Source organism: Pteropus alecto, unplaced genomic scaffold (genome assembly GCF_000325575.1).
Source record: "Pteropus alecto unplaced genomic scaffold, ASM32557v1 scaffold50, whole genome shotgun sequence".
Taxonomy (NCBI): Eukaryota; Metazoa; Chordata; class Mammalia; order Chiroptera; family Pteropodidae; genus Pteropus; species Pteropus alecto.
The window spans coordinates 5,249,857-5,273,840 of record NW_006431918.1 but is presented as its reverse complement, the minus strand read 5'-3'; the positions used below and the strand labels follow the sequence as shown (position 1 = coordinate 5,273,840).

General features: G+C 36.2%; 1 protein-coding gene and 1 pseudogene across 1 annotated transcript in view; one reads left to right on the top strand and one right to left on the bottom strand.

The window, feature by feature from the left end:
- DCHS2 (dachsous cadherin-related 2) overlaps positions 1–23,984 on the bottom strand; it is a 177,505-nt gene that overhangs the window by 77,374 nt on the left and 76,147 nt on the right. Inside the window, 2 exon segments of the mRNA XM_025042987.1 lie at positions 2,707–2,938; positions 12,023–12,214. Coding sequence (XP_024898755.1) covers positions 2,707–2,938; positions 12,023–12,214 — 424 coding nt within the window.
- Positions 20,217–20,335, top strand: LOC112475115 (annotated as a pseudogene).

The following is a 23,984-nucleotide window of genomic DNA, read 5'->3' as shown; positions in this document are numbered from 1 at the left end:
AGAGTTTTATCCTGTGTTATCAGTGACACTCCCCTACAATTTAAGAGAATGTAATAAGGATTTAAATCACTTTTCAATTATTTCTAAATGTCATTTGTTCTTTTATTCCACAAATATATATGGATAAAGGCAATTTCTTGAGACTATTTACATTGGCCATCTCTGTAGAGACAGGCCTTCTGGGAGAAGCAACAAAACTCAGCTTTTTCTAGGTTACAAGAAAAACACAAATCCAGAAGAGGAAAACTATACTCAAGTGCTGCTCCTTGTTCTATTCTTTGAGAACATCAACAGTTAAATTAGATTTTATGGCATGGCCTGCAAGCCTAACCATTATTTACAATACGGAAAATTGTGGTTAAAGTTGCAATCAACCAACAAATGAGCCTGAACTCAACTGTTCAAACTGGAGACTGCCTGTTCACTAGGTAACCTTTTTCTCACAGCTAGTCATGATGTTGCTCAAGTCTCCTCTAAAGGTTAAAGCGTTACTAGCCCTCATGAATTTCTCATGAGTTGTGATTATGTGCAACCAAATTCTAAGTATTGTTAGACTAAGAAATGTCTTCAACCTAAATGCACAGACATAAAAATAATATATGCATTGGCCAGCAATAACCCGAGGCTACTTCCATTACGAAATTGGTCTCTGCTTTAAAAAAAAAAATACCATGATCCTTCCCTAGATAATGACTCACATAAAGCATTCTCCATGATTAACAATGGCATTTGTCTTACACTCAGCGCCAGGAATAGAAGAAGCCTGTGGCTGACTGAAGCCAGCATGGCAACAGAGGTCTCTTCTAAAAACAGAACACTGTATGGCTCATTCTTCAAGATCTTCCAGGGGAAACTAGATGATGAGCGTGTTGATGCCTTTTAAAAATAATCTGCTAAATGCTTTTCGATCTTGTGCCCTGATTACTGGCTGACCTACATAATTTTGGCAATGCTAGTACCCTAGAGGGTCTGACATTTTGACAAGCAGTTGAAGTCCTCATTTTGGAGGAATTTTAAAAAGGCCAAGATAAGCAAACTAATTTCCTAAGAAAGTATTTTCTTCTGATCTTTGAAATGTTAAAGGGGCCACATCAGTAGATTATTTTGAGCAAGGAAAGTTTTGCCTTATAAATACTGCCACTGTAAACAATTAATCCCCAGCCAGTCACACACTCCAGATGAAGCACATTTTCTAGGAGGCAGTGACTCTCCACCTAACAGGGCTGGGTGAGAAGGCAAACTAACTTGGTAGATTAGTTGTCCTCTGTAAATTACTCTTTGTCTCTAATGAATATGGTTGCTGCAAAGGGTTTTATAAAGATCCAACAGGGCAATGTACAGAACATGCCTAGCATGACACCTGATGTTATCATCATCACGATAGAAATACATTCTGCCCATGCTCAGATCAGATGCTTTAAGAAGAAATGTAATCTAGAAGAGTTATCTGCACTCCCGTGTCCAATGAAGCATTATTCACAATAGTCAAGTTGTTGAAGCAATCTAAATATCTATCAATGGATGACTGGGTAGAGGAAACATGCCACATACATATAATGAAATATTGTTTAGCCTTTAAAAGGAAGAAAACACTGTCATACGGATGAACCTGGAGGACATTATGTTAAATGAAATAAGCCAGTAACAGGAAGATGAATACTGAATTATTTCGCTTACATGAGGTACCTAAGGTAGTCAAACTCATAAAATCAAATCGTGGAATTGTGGTCGCCAGGAGTGGAGGTGGAGGGAGAAATGGGGAGTTGCTAAATAATGGGAATGAAATTTCAGTTAAGCAAGATGAATATGCTCTAGAGATCTACTGTACAACACTGTACCTAAGCCAACAATAAAGTATAGAACACTTAAAAATTTGTTAAGAGAGCAAATCTCATGTTAAGTGTTGTACTACAATAAAATAAAATTTTACAAAAACTTTAAAGAACACATGTAAAAGAAAAAATTGTTTTTCCTTTTTTGCAGGTTCATTCTTGGGCTAGAATATATCTAAAATCTCAAAAGTATTATAATGTGATTTTATACACTTGAAATTTTATGTTTTATTATAATAAAATACTTCAAACATTATTTTGTTAGCAGTGAACCAATTGGAAGGGGAGAGTAACCTCTTAAATACTGATTATTTCTGAAAGACTCCGTTCGCTCACTGGACTTCTTTGGCAGACACACAACCATCATATTTAAGTACTAGAAGAAACTTTAGATATTACCTTAAAAACAAGGAAACTAAGACCCAAAGAGATTAAGGGGATGTCAGGCCCAGTATAAGAAAGGGATGTCCGCACAATGCTCTTTGCACTCACAGGACCTATTAGTACACTGAAATGATGCCAGTCATCCTTACATGGCACGAGCATACAGATGGGGGGACATATGCAAAATTGGCCAGCTGTTTCACAAAATTTACTGCCCTTAATCCTCACAAAAGCTTTGCAACATGGGAATTATTAGCACTACTTTTAAGGTAAGGAGACCGAGGCCAATAAAGACAATAAGACTAGCAGGATGTCAGCCAGGACTGGGGTCTAGGTCTGACCTCACTACACAGCCCAGCCTTGCTGCCTTCGGGAAGGGGAAATGAGCTTTGCAACATCCCTACTAATGAAAAAAATCGCTTTTGCTAATTTTCTGGCTGTTTTGCAAAAGCTGTTGATTTCAGAGGAAAACTGTTCCAAAAGCACGTACCTGTGGGAGAGTCGATGGTAAAAAGGGATGACAGGTCGCTGGGGAGGAGCTCGTAAGTCACCGTTCCATGTATCCCAGAATCCCTGTCAGTGGCAAGAACATGGACGATCTCGGTTCCCGACTGGGTCTGGCTACTAATGGTCGTCGCGTAGGTGGACGGGTTAAACACGGGTTCATTATCATTCACATCCTCCAGTTCCACACGAACAAAAGCTTGGGCGCTTAGTCCACCCTGTTGATGAAGAAGTGATTACAAATGGATCTCTCCTGAACGCTGGGACACAAAATAACTGACAAAGATCCTAGAATAGACTTTTGAAACAACAACAACACAACAACAACTATATATGCATAAATTCTACTTTTAACTCTGAGATGAAATCATGTGTAATAGCGTGGTATATATACTTTAGCACTGATTCTTAAATGTACATGAGATTACCACTTAAAGCTTCTATTATGCAATAATTTCAGAGCATGGGCCAAAGATATCCAAAGAAAGTTGTCTTGATGGTCAAAGAGAAAAAAAAATTACAATTATCCCCAGGATAATTTTTAACTCCCAATAAGGAGGGATAAGGGAGTATTGGTGGAGGATGCAGTTTGAGAAAAGATCATCCGTGAAAGCCTCACTAAGAAGGTCCATTTGAGGAGAGACTGACCTACATGAGGGAGCCAGACTTCAGTTATCTGGAGGAAAAGCATAAGAGAAGGCGGAGAGAGCGAGTGCAAAGGCCCTGAGGCAGGAGTGCAGCGTGCATCCCAGGCCTGTTCAGGGGCAGCTTGGAGTGATGTCAGAGAGGCAGAAGCAGGTCCTGGAGGACTCCATGGGCCTCTGAAAGGACCATGGCTCTGACCCATTGGAGGGTTTTGAGCAGAGGAGTATCATCATTTAACTTAGATTTTTCACTGTTACTCAGACTGCAGTGCTCAGAACATACTGAAGAGCATAAGGTGGGAGGAGGGAGACCAATTAGGAGGCTATTTAGAATCATCAACTCTGGAGTAGATGATAAATATTTGGAGCTAGATTTGTTTTGGAATTCTAAATTTTTTAAGTTTTAGAAAAGTAATATAGTGCATAAAGTAGTAAGAAGTCGATCCCATACTGTTTATTTTGTGTCATCTCCATCTCAAAACAAGGTGGGGGGAGGAAATACAATAGGAGAAAATCCACTGTAATTTTTACTTTTCTAAAGTAAAACATATGGTCCTACTTTAAAGCACCACTTTCCGTTTGTATCTGGTACATTTTGATACTTTCATCTTTGACAAAAATCCTTGGTAAGTCACACAGCCTGGGTTTTCTCACTCACTTATCCTCCCCCTTCTCCGGCTGTCTCTCTCTTTAAAAAAAAAAAAAAAATTTCTACTATGGCAGGGAGGCACTGAGCAAAGATGAAGAAGAAAGACCATGGAGAAGAAGGCTAGGCTCGGCAGAGCACGAAGGGAGGACTGCCGCTGTGCAGATCTGCAGAGAGCACATGTGAGGGTGAGGGAGGGCGAGCAAGAGTGTTGCTTGGGATGAGGTTACTGACAAATCCAGAAATGGCTCACATGCTCTGAGGTCCCACAGACCTGACACATGGGGGACTAAAAACAAATCAGAAAATACATCTTTAGAAATAGTGTGATTTTCCTTGTTCTCAGTTGAACAGAGTGGCAGGGCCATGCCAGATACGAATTAACATAAGAGAAATAAAAACAATGGCAGTTCCGTCTAGCCTGTATGCTTAAAATGCAGACCGGCTTTCTATCTTCAGCAAACCTAAATGACCTGTAGGTCCCCGGGTGGAGTGGACTGCACACTGAATATAAGCAGATAGAAAATACTGTACACCATTGTGACATAGGCCCTGCTGTTTCTCTAAACTCATTCTTTCTCGGTTTTGCTTTCCTTTTTCTTCTCTTTTCCCCTTCTTTTTATATTTCTCCTCAAGTTCAAGAACTCACTTAGGTCTGAGGAGGGACTGAAAAAGCAGATAAGGGAAGTAATAAGAAAGTGGAGAAGAGGTAAAGAAACGGATGTGGCTCTACCTTAAGATCTTTGAGAACAAAGATGTTAATTCCTAAGCTGTTTGTGAAGATCCTAAATCAGGCAATGCTACCAGAAACAGGTAAAATGTTACATGGACAGAGTGAAAAGGGTATTGTCACAGAACAATGAATTTTTTTGCAGGAAAAGTATTACAGATCTCAGTCTTCCTTTTTTATGAATCAGTTTGTATCTGCTGAATTTATTGAATGGGAGTACTTTCCTCTTATAACAACCATTTGTGAATGTGCCTTAAGTGTGCTTTACATATATTTTCTCCTTCAATTATTATAATCTCCCTTTTTCAGATTTTTATGGTTCCCCCATTTTAACAAATAAGAAAACCAAAACAAAGAGAAGTTAAGTGACTCATCCAAGGTAAACAAGACTGTAAATAGCAGATCTACAGCTAGAACAGAGATGCATCTGTCCCCAAAGCCCCAGCTGACTTATTCTAAATTAGATTTCTCTAAGTATTGCTATGGTATCAATTCTACCTTTCAGGAAAGACTTGTTTAAAGACTATGCTAGGGGAATGCCAACCACAGACTAGTCTTAGAGGAAAAAGGAAGACAGAGTCCCTGTTGCAAGGGACTTATAATTTATGAAACTGACACTATACAACTGGGTTTGTGGTACAGTGGAACAATCTTGAATCAAAAGATCTGGGTCTAATGTCTGGCCCTGACTACATCTGGGACCAGAGCCTCGAGAAAGTCAGAATGTCCCTGTGTTCAAGCTACCTCTTCTGTAAAGCAGAGCTAACTGCTCACTTGGCAGGCCTGTTGTTCGAAGCAGGGCTATAATATGCATGAAAGCATTTATAATGATTAATCAACATCCATTCTAAGATTTTACAGGTTCTTTATCCTAAATACTTGGAGCCAGATCCATTTGTCCTGGAATCTGGAATTTTCCAAGTTTTATAAAGGTAATATTGTGCGTATGCCTACTAAGATTTGGAGTGGCACACCATAATCGAGCACTTAATATTCTGCAGCAAAATGAAAAAAGAGACACCTTTAGAGGGATTAAAAAAAGAAAGAAACACGAATAGCCTCATGTCAGTTCAAGTCAGGTTTCTCACCAAATGAGTTTTTAAAACTTTCCAGTTTTCCAGAGCTTTGGGATTTCAGAACTACAGATAAAGGATTGTGGATCTTTATTATTCAGAAGCCAACATGAACTATGAGCAGTGAACATAGGAAATCTCAATGCTGAAGGGATCCTTGATATTGGTCCTCAAAAGCAAATAAGATTTAGATCTCCAGCTGGTGTGCAGTTCTGAGAGTCTGGAGCAGCCCTTTTCATGCAAAACAGGTGGACCCTGAAGTATGGCTGCCAGGTGAGCGAGCAGTGAGAAGGACTTGTTATGTTTCCTTCCTAACAAGGTTCAAGGGCATTCTTTGTTCTTAGTGACTCCAAATCAGAAGAGTGAGAGGAAATTGGAAATGTTGCTTTGGAGAGTCATAGCCAAATATTTGAGAAAACCAGAAGAACTCAGGATCTAATCAAGTTTATAGGCAGATAACAAAAATCTCAAAGACAGTGAACAGAATGACAGTCTAACTGCTTAAGCTATACCCAATCAAATAATTTCCTTTCTTTGCTTCCATTTCTTCTGTATCAAATATTTCCCCTAGCTCCTGTCGATGGTAAAGTGGTATTTAAGACATTTTGTGATAAGTCTTGATAGTATATTAAAAAATCGTAGAAAATCGGTTTAAGACATGGTTCAACTTAGCTAAAAATTATGGGACAACTAACTGATCAAAGGCTTATTCCTGAAACTGGGGTGAAGGTGTTGATCAATGAAATATAAGATAGGAATAAGTACGTGAATATATTTTGGAAAGTGAGATAATATAATCTGCCCTAAATCCCAGTTACATAGGATGACTGGGTTCTGAAGAACTAGAGTCCAGCATGGAGATTATAGTTAGTAATACACTGCATACTTGAAATTTGCTGAATGTAGATCTTAAGTGTTCTTACCACTCACTCAGTATATGAGCTGATGGATGTGTTAATTATCTTGACTGTGGTGATCATTTCACAATGTATACATATAAGCAAAACATCAGGCTGTACACTTTGAATATATACAATTTTTATTTATTAATTATAACTCAATAAAGCAGGGGAGGGAGAAAAAAATGCCCTTTTACCAAACAAGTTTGCTTCTAGAGCTCTATCTACTTTTCACACGAACTGTGTAGCACAGATTCAATAACCAACTTTTATCATGAATACATATAATAGTGAAGGGCTAAATCAATTTACTTTCTATATTGCTAGTTTGACACAGCCCTGCCCTAAGCCTGGAGTGGTGAGATAGAGATGAAATAGCTTTATCTCAGACACATTGAAGCTATGAAATTCAGGATGTCACAAAAAATAAGGATAGAATATTAATAAATATACACACCAAAAGAGAAACATTCATTTGGTGAAAATGAATAGAAAAAGGAAATAGGAATTAGATAAAAGCATGAAATAATTAAATTATAGAGCTTTACTGTGAAAAACCACCTGATTTTCAATGTAATCCAATTATTCGTTTCCATTATGTAATTTTATAGCATCTTCATGGCTTCTATGGATGAGACAAATAGCAGCAACAGTACTAACAAAATAGGTTATTTCAGAAGTAATATCAGTAAAATTGAAGTGATTGAATTTTTAAAAATATTGACAGTCATCACAATAAATAGAAAAGAGGCTCAGAACATCTAGATATTTTATAAGAAAAAATTCTTCTATCAACAGACAAATATCTTAGTAACCATCAACAAATGGGTTCTCAGCAATTTTCTTACAAAGAGCTTTCAAGACATATATATTAGAAAGAGAAAGGATAAGAGGGAAAACACAAACTGTCAAGGTTATTCTATAAAATTAAAGGTCTTTTGTCAAAGTGAAGTTCATTGTTTTAAATAAATTTATCGTGGCTTGGAATCCAACATCTTGAACCTAAAGTATCTTGTCTGAGTTCGTTTATTCTTCCGATTCAGTCTAGACTATTTAGAGAACAGACTACCCATCATTATCAACATTGTTATCTTCATCTTTGCCAACCTTTTTCATTAGGAACATATGCTACTGGTAGATACTGCACAGAATGATTGACAGATGAAGACTTCACTCTGTAGAAATGTACAGTTCATCATAGAAGAAATTTATAAATATTATGCAGGCAACAGAATAAACACTGCACACTGGATCTCAAACATACGTGTGCGCGCACACACACACACACACGCCGCTTGCTCTCATACATCCTAGGGCAAACACAAGGAACACTGGAGACAGTTTTAGGTCCAAACAAGATGGTTAGGAAGTTGTTAAAAACCTATTATTTGGGGGTAGGGCAGGGCTTAGGATGAGATGAGCCAAATAGAGGATGAGACCTTGAATATGAACTACCTACAGGAAGGATGCCTCTGTTCTAACAAAACTAGAATGTGTTGTGCTTTGTTAGAGGATTTTTCTTCTACGAAACAAAGATTTTTTACAAAAGAATATCCTGATTCTGATTCACGCACATCATTGCCTTAGTCCATTCAGACTGCTATAACAAAATACCATAGGCTGGGAAATTTATAAACAATAGAAATTTATTTCTCACAGTTCTGGAGGCTAGAAGTCCAAGATCAAGGTACCATCATGGCCAGATTCTGGTGAAGGCCCAGAGGCTGTCAAATTCTGGCTGTGCCCTCAGATGATATAGAGACTAAGCTCTTTGGGGTCTCTTTTATAAGAGCACCATCTTTCGTGAGGGCTCCACCCTCATTACCTAATCAACTTTCAAAGGCCCCACCTCTTAATGCCATCACCTTGGGTATTAGGTTTTCAACATATGATTTGGAAGAACATAAATATTCAGACCATGGAAATTATCAACCTGGAGACTGTCTCTTCTTTGATTTCTAAAAATTATCAAAACCTACCACATAGTCTATAAATACTTTCTAAACATCTTGAAAATAAAATACATTTGGCTGGCAGGAAAAGAATTCATACCCTTTTGTTCGACCTGGGAAAGGTTTGTGGAGAGATGGTGTGGTTAAAGATGCACTTGAATATTGCCAAAGATACTGGTAAGCTGCGAGGAAAAGAAAGCATTTTCATAGAGTAAGTCTGTGGAGTAGGTACAGTATGGAAACAGACAGAAGTAAACAAGGAGGCTTAAATTAAATATCTGGCTTGATTTTTTTAAATTCCACTGCCAATGCTCCTAATTAATGCACTGCTTTTTGGCATTAAAAAAAACGTTTCTGGCATCAAATGATCTTATTTCTATTAAGATAATTTCTACATACATTTTTACAAAATCATCTGAAACCAACTAATTAGCAACAGATGTTTGACTACCACAGGATTGGATCAAACTGGTTATTCAATTCTAAGATGGCCTTTTACAATTGCCTCAAAATCTATTAAGAATATATTTCTGAAGCCATGGATAAACATTTGTGTGTGCATATATTGAGCTTTCAATAATCACATAGATTTGAATTAATCTAAACTCCTCTGTTTACTCCCGCTTTTGTTTCCTACATTTTTTTTCTTACATGAAAAAAAGATTCCTGAAACCATATAGTCAGGGGTTGATAAAATCTAACCCAAAAGATCATGTTACTTTTTCACATTTACTTATAATAAATATATTTAGACTCATTTTGTCTACAGCAATTCATGACGTAAGTAGGTAGATTCTCCCACTAATTTCAAAAGAGAAAGATTAGACCAGAAATGTGTTAGCAGTACCTGTCTACACAAGGGAGAAGTAAGTAAGCGGATCAAAAAGAAACAAGGAAAGTCTCTAAAATAGACTTAGTGAAAAAGGAAAAGTGCATAACAATGTGTATAGTAGGCTATCGTTGCTGTAATATAATTGGAAATTGGACGAACTGTTTCTAAAATGTATCTGGAAATGTAAATGGTCAGGAATAGCCAAGAAAATTTTTAAAATGAAGAACAAAGCTAAAAGAATACATATATCGTGACCTAATACAGAGCTAAAATAATTAAAAGAGAATGTAGAGCTAGTGCAGTTAGATAAATAGGACAAAAATAGGGTGTCCCGAAATAGACACACACATATACAGTCACATGATTCAAGACAAAAGTGACACCCGTGCAATGAGGAAAGAATTATCATTTCAGTAAATAGTGCTGGATCAACTGAATATCTATACTGAAAAAAAAAATTAAATAAACCTTTTCCCCACTTGATTGAAAAAATGAGTGTAAAACGTAAAACAATAAAGTTTTTGTAACAAAACATAAGAGAATACCTCATGTCCCTAAGGCAAACAGATACTTCTTAAAGGAGCAGAAAAACTACTAGTTGTAAAGGGAGACAAATTGATAAACTGAGCTTTATCAGAATCAAGAACTTCTGTTCCTCAAAATACGCCATTAGAGAAGTGAAAATGCACGCCACAGAACAAGAGAAGGTATGTGCAATAAATACGTCCAACAAAGGATTTGCATGCGAAAAATATAAAGAATTCATACAAACAATAAGAAAAAGAAGCCAACAGTACAATAGAAAATGGGTAAAGAATTGAATAGACACTTCACAAAACAAGTTATACGAATAGCCAATAAACATATGAAAACATGTTCAATTCATTAGTCATCAAGGATATGCAACGTAAAGCCCTATTGTGATATACCACCACGCAGGTATCAGAATGCTATAAAGACATTAAATACCAAACACTGCAGAAGACATGGAGCAAATGCTGGTACAACCATTTTGAAAAGTTGTTTGGCTTTCTTATGACCTAGCAACTCCACTCCTAAATATATACTCAATATAAATGCTTACATTTGTTCACCAAATTACATTTATGAGACAGTGAATAGAAGCACTATTTGTAATTGCCTAAAATGGATACCATCAATTATAGAATAGATTTTAAAATTATCATTATAAACCAATGAGAATGAGTGAACTACACACGACAGCATGAATGATTATCCCAAATGATGTTCAGCAAAAGAAACAATAAAAACACATACTGTATGAATCAATTTACTGGCAGTTTAAAAATAGGCGAATAATGTTTGGTGTTAGGTCTCAATAGTGATTACTCTTAAAGGGTGAGAGAGTGGAAGGGTTAGTCACGGCAAGAAGCCAGGACAGGAGCTTTCGGGTGCTAATAATGTTTCTTCATCTGCTTCCATGCATGTGCTCATTTTGCAAAATTCCAATAAACTGTACTTATGACTTGTGCACTATTCTGTAAGCATTCTACATGTCAATTTAAAAGTTTGCCAAAAAAAAAAAGACATGAGACAAATTGAAGTTGCCTCCACTGTCCTAAGATGGGTCAGTATGGACATCAGAAAGGATAGGTTCAGCAATGTATGAAACAGATCAAATCTATTAAATTCCAAGAATTTATAAGAAAACTAGGAAAAAAATCATCAGTATTCTTTGGATACAGTAAATGTGCCAGCTCATTATTCTAAAACCTGATAAAATAAAGAGAAATAATCAAGCATCATCCTGCCTTTTCTGTATGAATTATATTTCAGAGTAATCAAAATAGTTGATAAGAGAACATTCTCCTTTGTTGAACATTCAAGATAATAAATGCAAAATAAATAATAGAATTCGAAAATCACCATATTGCAATCCCTAATGAAATGTGTCTTGTGAAGCAATAAGCAACACACAGCACCACCTAAATAAACCAAAAATTAATCAGGTCGCTGGCTCTGAATGTCGGTTTATAGGAAATGTGATAAAAGAACACATTAAATGAATTCCAAGGATGTAATCAGCCACATTCAGAATGTAGCAAATTTACAGGGCAAATGACCTGATTTCCTCCAAAAATAAATATCCTATGAGAAAATGGTGGGGGAGGGCAGTGGCTGACTATTATAAATTGAAACTTAAGGAATATAGCAATCAAATCAATTTGTGGACTTATTTGGATCTTGATTCAAATAAGCCAGCTATTAAAAGACATTTTTAGATAATTCGTAAATTTTTTAATGGAATGAATATTAGATATTATTAATTATTGTTAATTTATTGTGGTCATGTTTTTTAAAAGTCATAATTTGTTAGAAATATTATTGAACTATTTATGAATGGAATGATATAATGTCTGGTATTTGCTTCAAAATTTCTTTTTTTAGGAAAAGGTTTATGAAACAATATTGGCCAATTGTTGATTGACAATCATTGGTACTCTCTACCGTATATATGATGATTCGCTTTTAATTCTGTTTAAAATTTTATACATAAAGACTTACCCCATCCCTAGCTTTCACCAAGAGATCATAAGTGTCTGGATCCTTTTCCCTGTCGATATCTTGAGAAACACAGATTTGGCCATCACGTGGGTCGATCTGGAAGGCCTGGGGTGCTCCGTAGCTTTGGAATCCATCGTAAAGAGAATACTCGATCAAGCCATTGAGTCCTGCATCTGCGTCAGAGGCTTTTACCTACGAGACAGGAGGTTGCCCAGTGAGGAGGTCGAAGTGCTAGCATCACTTTTCAGTTGGTCATGAATTGCCATCATGATTTGCACAACCAAGTACCCCCTGTAGCTGTTCACACAGTGTAGGCTTTGTTTTTCCCTCTCTCTTCTTACTTTCTATGACAAATCCCCCTCACTTTCCTCCTCCTCTTGTGAGTTCTCTTTTTCAGTCTGTTTTGCCCGTTCCTATACTTTCATGGACTCTCTAGAGGTTTGGGTTCCTTGGGGCTCAGCCCTCAGTCCTTTAGTTTTCTTATTTTTCTCACTATATCTAAGTGATCTTATCCAATTTTAGGGGTTTAAAAACATCCACATGCTGACAGCTTGACAACATATCTATGGATTCCCTCTCATAGCTAAAGCCTTCATGCGATGGGTTCAACACTCCCCCTACACCTTTCTGAGCAACAAGGGATGGGCAGAGAAACCAAGGCCATAAGTGGCACAATTACTAGTAATCCAATCCGACTGATGAAAATCACCCTGGAGTATGAGGTTTGAACTTCTCGAGCCAGATTTCCTTTCAGAAGTGATTGAGTACCACATGGAGGCCCCTGGCCCAGAAGGTGCATTGGGATAATATCCAACCAGTGTTCTACTCGCCAAAATAGGCACATTGTCATGGACCAGTAACTGCCGAGAGGAAAGAGCAGCTTTCTCTTCAGCCATAAATACGTTTGGCCATAAATATGTTAGCGTGTTACTGTGCCTGGTAGAAAAGATGAAGCAACTGGAATTGTGAAAGCATTTAACTTATTTATATTAATTGTGGGAGTATACAGTGAGAAATATAATAAGCCATATAGAATCCAAAATAGTTTGGAACTCATAGGCTCAGTATAATTCTCTTGATTTGTAACCCAGTTACTAGTAAGAGCAAACATCTAAATAGCACTTACAATAAAAGAAGTACTTTAAGGGAAGATCATCCAAAAAAAAAGGAAGAAATAAAAATACACTATATGCTATAGAACAGGTACAACCTTAATTGCTTAACATACATACTTATAACCTATAATGAACTCCATTTTACAGATAGAAAAGTCAGTAACTTACCAAAGATCACATAGCTAAAAAGTGCCAAAATCAAGATTCAAATTTGGGCAGTTGGACAGCAGAGGGCATGCTCTTAGTGATCACACTACCTTGCCTCTCAAGTCTTACCCCTTCTCAGTTCATCTTTTATTTACTGAAAAAGTATCCCCATAACTCTCCAAATCCCCTGACCTTCTTCCAGTGCATAATTTCTTAGACGGTGCATAACACCGCTCCAAGTAACTGTTTCCTTCAAGTGCACATGGCTTTCTCACTAGAAGATCATTAACATGAAGAAAGGTAATTGGCAGTAAAGCCTGTGCTCTGGATTCTTAAGTTGAACCTTCTATTCCATGTGGTCAAATTCCAACTGAGTTCCAAAAAGTAGAAAAATAGATAGAGTAATGACAATTGGAAATAAAAGAGAGTTAAGCAGATTAATTCAGAGAGTCCAACATCCAACTAACAGACATCCCATGAAAAGAGAATAAAGAACACATAAAATTAAAGGAAGGAGCAGCTATTTCTCTGGATCATAGGACACGTATGGGTGAGGCCTCCGAAGTCACTATGATAGAGGAACAGAGAGCAGAAGAGACACTCTTATTTTTAACTTTCTTAACCCAGAAGTTAAGTTCAGCTCATATTTCACTGGACAGAACTAGTTACATGGCCCCAACCTCACTTAGAGACTGGAAAATGTAGATCGCGAAGACATTTGGTGAATACAAATTATCTCTGCCACTAGTGCCTTTATATCTTTATATGGAGACAACCATGTAAGATTATGTAGGCCTCCGCATATGAAGTAAAATTTAAGCAAGTGAAAAGTCATACCCAGAGAAGACTACCCAATGTGATCCTACTACGGATTTAGTCAGGGCAGTTCTACGTATTTCTGTAAGGCTTTTAGGAGGAAGGCAAAATAGAAGACAGTCAATCACCTACATTATTAGTATTTCTACTGTACTCATTTACACTTATTGTGCTTCTCAAACGAAACTCCAAACCAATAATATGTTCAACTGAAGTTCTCAATAAGCTGGATCCTTCATTCTATTTTATCTTGAGAATATAACTGGAATGTGACTTTTGGGGCTATTTGTGTAGTCTAGCCAAATGGTCCTCAATCAGGGGCAAGTTTGTCTTCACACAGACATTTGGCAATGCCTGGGGACATTTTTGATTGTCACAGCTGCGGAGAAGGCACTGCTGGCATCTAGAGGGTTGAAGCCATACACGCTGCTAAACACCCTACAATGCATGGGACAGACCCCACAACAAACAATTCTCTGACCCAAAATGCCAACAGGACCCTCTTCACCTGAGGAACCTCTTAACCATTGGCAATATTATTTCCCTCTTTAATTGTCTTTAATTTTTTTCCAACTAATGACACAGTCTTTTAAGTTTATCTTTACTCTCATCTATCTTATATTCTCTGGCAAAATTTTATCCTGTGCAACTAGCTAACATGTTTGTGAGCTATTCTTCTCATCAGATGGGCTGAACCAGGAAACCCACAAACTTCCCCACTACAAAGAACTAAATTCCAAGTACATTTGGTCTATTCCATTCTGGCAGCTGTTAATAATTTAGTAGCCTCAAGTTCCCAAAGACACCAAATATATCTTCTAAAACCATATGGTATTCTCAATAACTTTGGCTTGACTGGAAGATAAATACAATGAACTTTGAATTCTAAAACTCATTCTCAGCCTTTAATGGCACATATTAACAAGTAATTTAGCTTATATAAAACAAGTTTCCTTATTTCCACTTTCAAAACCTTTTTCTCATCTGGACTTTTGGCAAAGCTAAATATAAGGAGTCAAAGTAGGATATGAGTCTGATCTCAATTTATGTTAGCAGTTCACATTCAGAGTTTCAGAATCATAAAATAAGAATGTATTCCTCCCTGTTTTTCCTCAACTCCCTAAAAATTTTGACCTAGTACTCCAGAACAACATATTCCATCTTTTAATATTTGGTCTTGAATGACTACAATTAATTTGGCATCTCTATGAGGTCTAAATTTCCCAATATCCACCGACTTACACATAAATGTAGGCAATTTAAATAATAGGAAATGGAAATGGCTTTGTCAGATCTTCAAGAGAAAATCCTAATTAGTAAATAAGCTCAGTAGGCCCTTTCTTCTGAGATAGCTGCTTAAATCAAAGAATCAGAGAATTAGCTAGTCAGTCTATCACAATCTTATGGTGCTAAAGTAGGGATCTAGAGGAGATCTCGGGAGGGTTTTTCCTTGTATCTACTCAAAGAATCACATTTCAGCACTCAGTGCCTTCCCTGTGTTCCTCACCTCGATCTCAGTTTATCTGTTTTAGACTGAGATAAATTTGATGATTTTACTTTTCAGTTTATTTCAACTCAGAACTGTTCTCCTTTAGCCTGATCTTTCACAAATTTAATGGAGACATTATAAAAATGCAAAATATTAATATGATATTAATATTTCCCTAATTCCATCATTAGTTTCCTGAAATTTAAAGAATTTTTACCACTTCCTTAAGTGTTAAATGAAAGATATTCCTTTAACATCTGGATAAGGATTTCTCCACATGAACGTGTCATAGAGACAGAAGACAAATTGAGAACACTGACTCTTGAAAAAATGTTCGCACGTTCCACAGTGGAATGGATCTATCTGCGTCCCCCTCACGAGCATAGCCCCACCACCACCACTGCCCTGGCCCATTTTGGAAGGTCTGCTCTTCAATAACTGGGCAGCTTTGTTGGAGGTCACTTGCCCAGCCAATCACATCAGCACCCAAAAACCCAAAAGTTAACCCAAAGTGATAGGGTGATATATTGTCAATCATATCATTTAATTAAATGGCATGTATAGAAAAGCCTCAGCGCCCAATCAAAATAAAAAAAAAAAATGACCAATCGAACAAAAAAGTCCTAGAAAAAAATGTCTGCACTTTAAATAAAAGTTTAAATTAAATAATTCATTTTAATTTTTTCTTACAATAATTTCCAAAAATATATGTGATATCCATGAGCATAGAACAGTTTGTTTGAAGAAACAAAGTTATTGATACAACAATCTTACACATAGAACTTTAAACAGAAAGAAGAAAAAAAACAAATCACAAAATAGTTTTACATTTGAAGCACTTGGCCAACCAGTGATCCTGCAGCTAAAACATGATTAAAATATTTCAGTGGAAACTGGATTTAGCATTGGGACCAACTTGTCCTAATAGATGGTCCCCATATGCAAGTATGCCACTCTCTGAACACAATTTTAGCAAGTTTACCAATGACCTATATCTTACTAAGTCTAATAATCAAGTCTGGGTCCTTATTTTCTACAGCGTTCAGCCACATCTCACACAATTAACCATCTTCTTCTCATTGAAACACTTCATCAGACACCACACTCTGACACTCCTCCTCCTCCTACAGCTTACTAACTCCCTTCAGTTTTCTGGCTTTGAATACTACAGCGCCCTAGAGCTCAGTCATTGGACCATTTCTCATTTCAATCCACATTCATGGCCCATCGTGGACATTGCCCACTGTGGACAACTCTAATAAATCTGACTTGCATTTTATCTTAACCATCAGACCATTCCTTCTGTACCTCAGGAGAACACCCCTCAGCCTTGTCTGCTTGCAATATCCTGTAATCTTCGAGCTCTTGCTACACTTGTTTGAGTTCTATATTTTCCTTATCCTCCTCCAAGTCTTGCTGGATTATAGAGTCAAGTTTATGATTGTGAAATAAAAACTAAACAACAACAAAAGAACAAGATATTTTGAAACACCCATTAAACACTCATTGACTAATAATTTTTTTATTCCTAAAACACAACCTATTAACCAAGCTATATCATCAGAGAACTGGCAAAAGAAAAGGGGGGAAAAGTTGTCTCGGGGCATGTGGAACTATTCAGAAATTGGGAAAAAAAACTTTTATTTTCACCTTTTAAAATATAATTTCAGAGAAACTGATAGAACTGCTAGGCAAATAAATTGATTATATACTCTCAAGTAACAGTAAAAAAAAAAGTTACCGTTCTGATAACATGTTTTTATTGCTTTAATTGAAGAATGGGATTAGGACACAAATAATCCTACTATGTATTGCCCCACCATCTCCAAAAAAAGCAGCAGCCAAAGGAAATTTTGCGAAGGAGACCAATGGGTGGGGATAAGGAGGTAACTTGTCTTATGTGGTATTACAAAATAAACAATTAAAACAGTATAATCTAAAAATAGAATTGGTAGGCAGATTGAACACAAAAAGCAAGACCTGAAACAGATGCTGGCAAATCTAAATTTTTTGTATATTACAAAGGAAACATCATAACCCATTGAGAAATGTGGATTTATCCACATAAATCGCTAGAAAAAATTGGCAGAGTACATGAAGAAAAAATCAAGTTTGATATTAACCTCACACCAAAATAAGTTCTACGCGACATGCTAAATATAAATAATAAAATTATTTAAAGCACAACGAATATATATAGGAATAATTGGCTGATTCTTATATTGAAAAGAAATTTCAAAGCAAAAAGGAATTACAAAACTAAAACAGATGAACAAGAATCACAAAGAAAAAAATTAATACAATGACTGCATAATTATTTAAAACTCTACTATGTCAAAAACACCATATACAAAAATATTTAAAGGCAAATTAGGTATGATATCTACAACACATATAAAAAAAGTTAATGTTCTTAATATGAACATAGGTCTTTAAAAATAAAAATATATTGATTTTGTAACACAAAAGAAAAACAAGCAAAGGATATAAACAATTCATAGAAGAATAAATATATTTAAGATATTTGACTTCACTAGTAATCAAATAATTAAAAAAAGAAATAATATTTTTCAAATATTGGCAACCATTGAAATTAGCAACCATTAAAATAATTGGCGACCATTAAATAAATAGCAATTTGGGAACTATTAAAATAATAGTAAGTTGGCAACCATTAAATAACATATTAAGTGATGGCAAGGATGAAATAAATATGCATTCATTTTTAAAGTCTATCTGGAAAATAACTTTGCTTTTACTATATACAAATGGTAAACATTCTCCCAAACCTAAAAATGCATGCATTCCTTTTGACCCAATTAGCATATTTCTAGGAATATATGTAGACAGCTATTCGTATGAAAAACATATACATAATATATCATTATTTATTCAAGAAACCAAATGTCCAACACTAAGAGTTAAGTGAATTTTATGTAATTCATCCATAAGAGAAGAATTTGATGTCACCATGAAAACTAGATATTTTAAGACACATGTCTAATAAAAAAGAAAGGCAACTATATAAAATATCCCATTTATACAAAAAATATCCAACATATAAAATAAAAATTAAAAAGAAATAAGCCAGAGATGGGAACACTTCCAAACTCATTTTATGAGACCAGCATTATCCTGATACCAAAACCAGGCAAGGACACTATAAGAATATTACACATTATATTACAATATCCCTTATGAACACAGATGCAAAAGTCCTCAACAAAATATTAGCAAACCAAATTCAACAATTCATTAAAAAGATGATACTATCATGATGAAGTGGGATTTATTCCTGGGATACAAGGATGTGAACCACTCACTAATCATCCACTAATCAATCAATGTGACATTAACAGAACAAAGGATAAAAATCATATGATCATCTCAGTAGATGTAGAAAAAAGCATTTGACAAAATTCAACATTCATTTATCGTAAAAACTCTCAACAACATAGGCGTATAGGGAATGTACCTCAACAAAAGTCATATATATCAAGCCGTCAGCAAACATTGAACTAAATGATGAAAAGCTGAAAGCTTTTTTTCTAAGATCAGGAATGAGACAAGGATGCCTACTCCACACTTTTATCTAATATAGTATTGAAAGTTCAAGATAGAGCATTTAAGAAAAAAAAGAAATAAAAAGCATCAAAATCAGAAAGAAATAAAGCTGTCTCTAACTGCAGATAGCATGATACTATATGTAGAAAACACTAAAGACTCCACAGAAAAAAACTATTAGAACTAATCAACAAATACAGTAAAGTTTCAAGATACAAAATCAATATACAAAAATTATATGCATTTCTATAAATAATAATGAACTATCAGACTATCAGAAGGAGATATTAAGAAAACAATCCTATTCACAATTAAATCAAAAAGAGTAAAATATCTAGAAATGTATTTTCATTTGACTTAAAATTTTTAGTTATTCGAGGAAAGAATTCTTATTACCATTTTATAGATTTGAAAACTGGATGATATAAATATTTGTCATATTGAAGTGACTCCAGTCTAATGTGTATCAGGGGCTCTTTTGAGATACTGTATTTGAGTTGGATTTAGAGGCGAGTTTATTCTCCATTCATTGCTGCCTCCATATTCTATTTCTATAGGAAAGCTGAACTCAAAGAGGGCGGAGGAGGAGGAGGAGAAGGGAGAGGAGGACTCTTTTATGCAGATCCCATGACCCTATAATTAAACACATACAAATACACAAACGCTCAAATCAAACAAAACTAAACCCCCAAAAACCCCCCAATGTACCTTTACTAAAAGGGATCAAAGGATGTTAAAGTTAGAGGAACCGAGTCACCCACCCCACAGCCCATGAAGCACTTCCAGTGCTTCTCCACCAATGGCTCTGTTTCGATGAGGTCAAATCTTCCTTCCCAGGTAAGAGAGCCATCTTTAAAAGAATAATTAACTGATATTTATGGTATAAAAATTAGGTTGCCAGTAGCTGATCCATTGGTACTTTAAAAATCATGCTTGTCTTTGATTTAAGTATTTTAGACTGCCGATATTCTTAATAATCTATGGCAAAAGAACAGATAGAAATTCTGGTAGCAATTTTAAGTAAACCAGCTGACTCAATTGATTCAAAAATCAATTCACTTTTGTCTATGGCCATGCCACCTTGAACAAGCCAGATCCAGTCTAATCTCAGAAGCTAAGTAGAGTTGGGCCTGGTTAGTACTTGGATGGGAGACCACCTAGGAAGACCAGGTGCTATAGGCATAAAAAATAAAAAATAAGGAATTGTAAGCTGACAAGGTCCTTGCAGTCTGCGAGGTCAACCAAGAGTTGCCTTGCCTAAAAAAAAAAAATCAATTCACTTTAATATGATAAGTAATTCATACACAAACACACATACACAGTAGCCTAAAATATACTCACATCATCTTTAACTTCCAGTTACACATGAAAAACAATGATGTCATTTTAGAAATTATAACTGCATGAGTTTCAAAGTCTCTTTCTAATCGTTTATTATTGACATTAATAGTGTTAGAGTAATAAGAGTAAAATTCTATTAGCTCTGGTTCTTCTGATCATCTAATTTGTTTTCTGTATTATTTTCACAAACAATATCGCAATATAACTCCCTTAACTGTTCAAGACAACCATCATTTACAGCTACTTTATACTACTCTTCATCACCAAACTAATAAAATGTGGTCTTTCAAAAACAAATCAATCTTTAATTAAATGTTTTCATAGTATTCTTACAGGTATCTGGAAACACAAAGACTTACATGATCAAAAACCTTTTGTGTATCCAAAAATGAACTTGTATTATAAACACTATATGATTATCAGAGATATTCACAATGTCTAATATCATAAATCTCTAAATGTCAAATTCGTGACAGGGTCTTAACTAAACATTTCCTCCAAGATTTTATTTTTCTGAAGCTCAGACATAAATTCTTTGGCCAGTATGAGCCTTATATGAGATTTGACAGAAGAAATGGATTATAAAAGCTGATGCCCTATTTCTATTATTTCCTCCTACTTCAAGGATCTCACAATGGAATTTATTTTTAAATATGCCTCATATACATAAACATCAGTATTTTTAAGCTGTCTCCTTTTCTCTTTCTGGAATCCTTGCTTTGGTGATCTCATCCAGTCTCATGATTAAATTTCTCCTATTAAGACAACTCTAATTTCATATCTCTAGCATGAACCCTTTCCTTGTGTTCCATACTCACATATGGCAGTACCTCCATGATCAGCCCACTAGTCATGGTTCATGGCATCTCACATTCAACATGTCCAAAATAGAAATTTCAATTTCTTTCCATCCACTACCCAAAGTCACTTCTCTCTCAGTCTTTTCCAATCAAATGGTATCTCCATCTACTCTGTGACTCAAGTCAAAAACCTGAGTTACTCTTCTAAACTTTCTCCACAAGAAAAAAATGTCTAGCAAAATAGTTATTAGACTATGTCCCTTACCTTAGAAGTAGAAGTTACAGAATGATGCCGAAAGATCAAGTAAGTTAAATACAGGCCAATGAACATCTACAAAAATACTCGACTTCGAAAATAATTAAATAAGCTCTGATCCAATCTTTTTTTTATTATTGTTTAATATTATTTTTACCTTGGGAAAAAAAAATGATTGGGAAAAATAAAAAATGCTATCACGCCCAGTGAATGTTGAAGATATACCCAATTTACAGTAAAAAATTGAAAACAATATAAGAAGTCCATCAAAAAAATGGAGTTGGTTAATTTCAAAGCTACACAGTGGAATAGCATGCATTTATTAAAAAGAATAAAGCAGATCCACATATACACACATAGAAAAATAAATAAAATATATTAAGAGTAAAAGTTGTAAAAATTTATAGATCCAGTAAGGTCCCACTTTTGAATTAAAGAAATGATACCATGTGGTGCAATGGTCCTACTGCTTTTGAGTCTAGGGCATCACAGAATAAAGGAAGAGAATGGCTTTTCTAATGATCCTGGAGATGCAAGGATACTGTGGTAGGTAGGCGAGGGAGGGATGAACTCCCACCGTGAGAGATGTCTGAACACCCCTCTTGGGTATTCCACAGCTGTCCAGACCAGATGAAAGCCTTCTCCCTCACCTCCACCTCAGGACTAGATTCATGCCTTCTTCAGAGGCAATTCATCCCTTCTTCAAGGGCAGATCAGAGAATTCCTCGGGCTGGGTTTGCAAGGAGATAAGGTGCCGAAGAACAGGGGAAGAGTTCAAAAGACTGACAGACTGAGGCAAAGGAACGCCTCTTCAAAAGAGGGGCCACATGCAAACGGGACTGCAGCCCAGTCCGGAAGCCAAGGAAAATGGACAGCTAGGCTAGCAGCACCACACCTGACTTGACAACCCTCTAGCCACCACATGGTGGGCAAGAATCTAGAACACAAAGGTGACTTTACATGTTTTGGGGCTCCACCTGTGTGTTCCCCAGCAGAGGAAGAAAATCAGATATGATTTTCTCTGCCAGCACCCACACACCTGTCCTCCTTCAACGTGAACAATAGGCGATGACGGCAATGGACCACGTGGCCCCACTGGGTCACTGAAAGGCAAGGCTCATTTCCTTTTAACCAGTTTCCTAACTCAAGATAGAAGATTATCGTGCAGAGTTACATAAATGTTACTATTTCCAGAGAAAATAAAGATCTGAAGAATATACCCCAAACTCCTAACAGGTGTTCTCTCTTGGGATGCACTCATGGCAAACATGCACTTTTTAAATGATATGTTTTTATAAGTAGTGTTTTCTATGGAGTCTGGTTCTTTTGATAATCTATTATGTATTCTGTATTATTATATATATATATAATCTTCCATATTGTGTGATTTTTAAAGGCCACCCTCTCCCCACTTCACCCACAAAGGACACCCTGAAAGGCCTTGCAAAGTCTAGAAAGGGCAGCTGGTTTTTGAATTTTTTTAAAAAAAGATTTATGTTTAAGCATCTCATTCTCTTTGGGGAATGAATATCATAAATTAGAACCATGTGACTTTTATCTTTTAGTTGTATTTCTCCTGTGTATGTTTTGTAAAACAAAGAGATACCCTAAATTTATGCCCAGGGGTCTTCCCAGTGGAAAGGCATACTCCCACAGATAAACACAAACAGGTGCACTCTAAAATCAAGGGGTGGGGAGGGGAGCAGGGGCATGAGTTTGAAAAATCCTAGTGAAAAGATGAATAGTGGAAGGCCAAGTGAGGTTAAGTCTGTTACCGGAGAGTGGGGGTCCTCTCCCAGCATATTGTCCAGGTTCTTGATGTCTCGAACAAGGAATATTGCAAGACACCGAAGTACAGCAGAAAAGAAAAGCTTCATTAGAAGAGAAAGTCCACTTCCAGACATGGAAGCGGCCTGAGCAAGAGAAGTGTGGCTCAAAAGACCTGGTAACGAAGCCTTTGTAGTTTTTATCCCCATTTGCTGTGGGTGGTTACTTAGAGTGGGCTTCCTCGATTAACAACTAAGATTGACAGGACTCAATGGTTCATCATTTGCTTTCTGCGCATGTTTGTTCCCAGAATTCAGTCTGTTATAATGATATTAATAAATTTCTGGGCATATGCATCATATTATAATGATGGTATAATGAGGCTCAGGTGAGTTGAAGGTCGTTGGGGTGTTCACTGAGTAGGTACGAGTGACTGACATAAACTGGCACCTAATTCTCTGCTTACTTGTGTCTTTGTGGAAGTTACTTTTAGCCTAAAAATGCCTTCTGGTTTGCTTAATTGTGGGTGGATTAGAGCGAACCCTTTCTAGGATAGGATGACCTCAGTATCTTTGCAGGCAGACCTGAAACCCCCTAACTTTCCTACCTAATTCTTTCCTGAGAGCCACGAACCCCCTTATTTTTAGTATGGATGTTGAGGAATGGG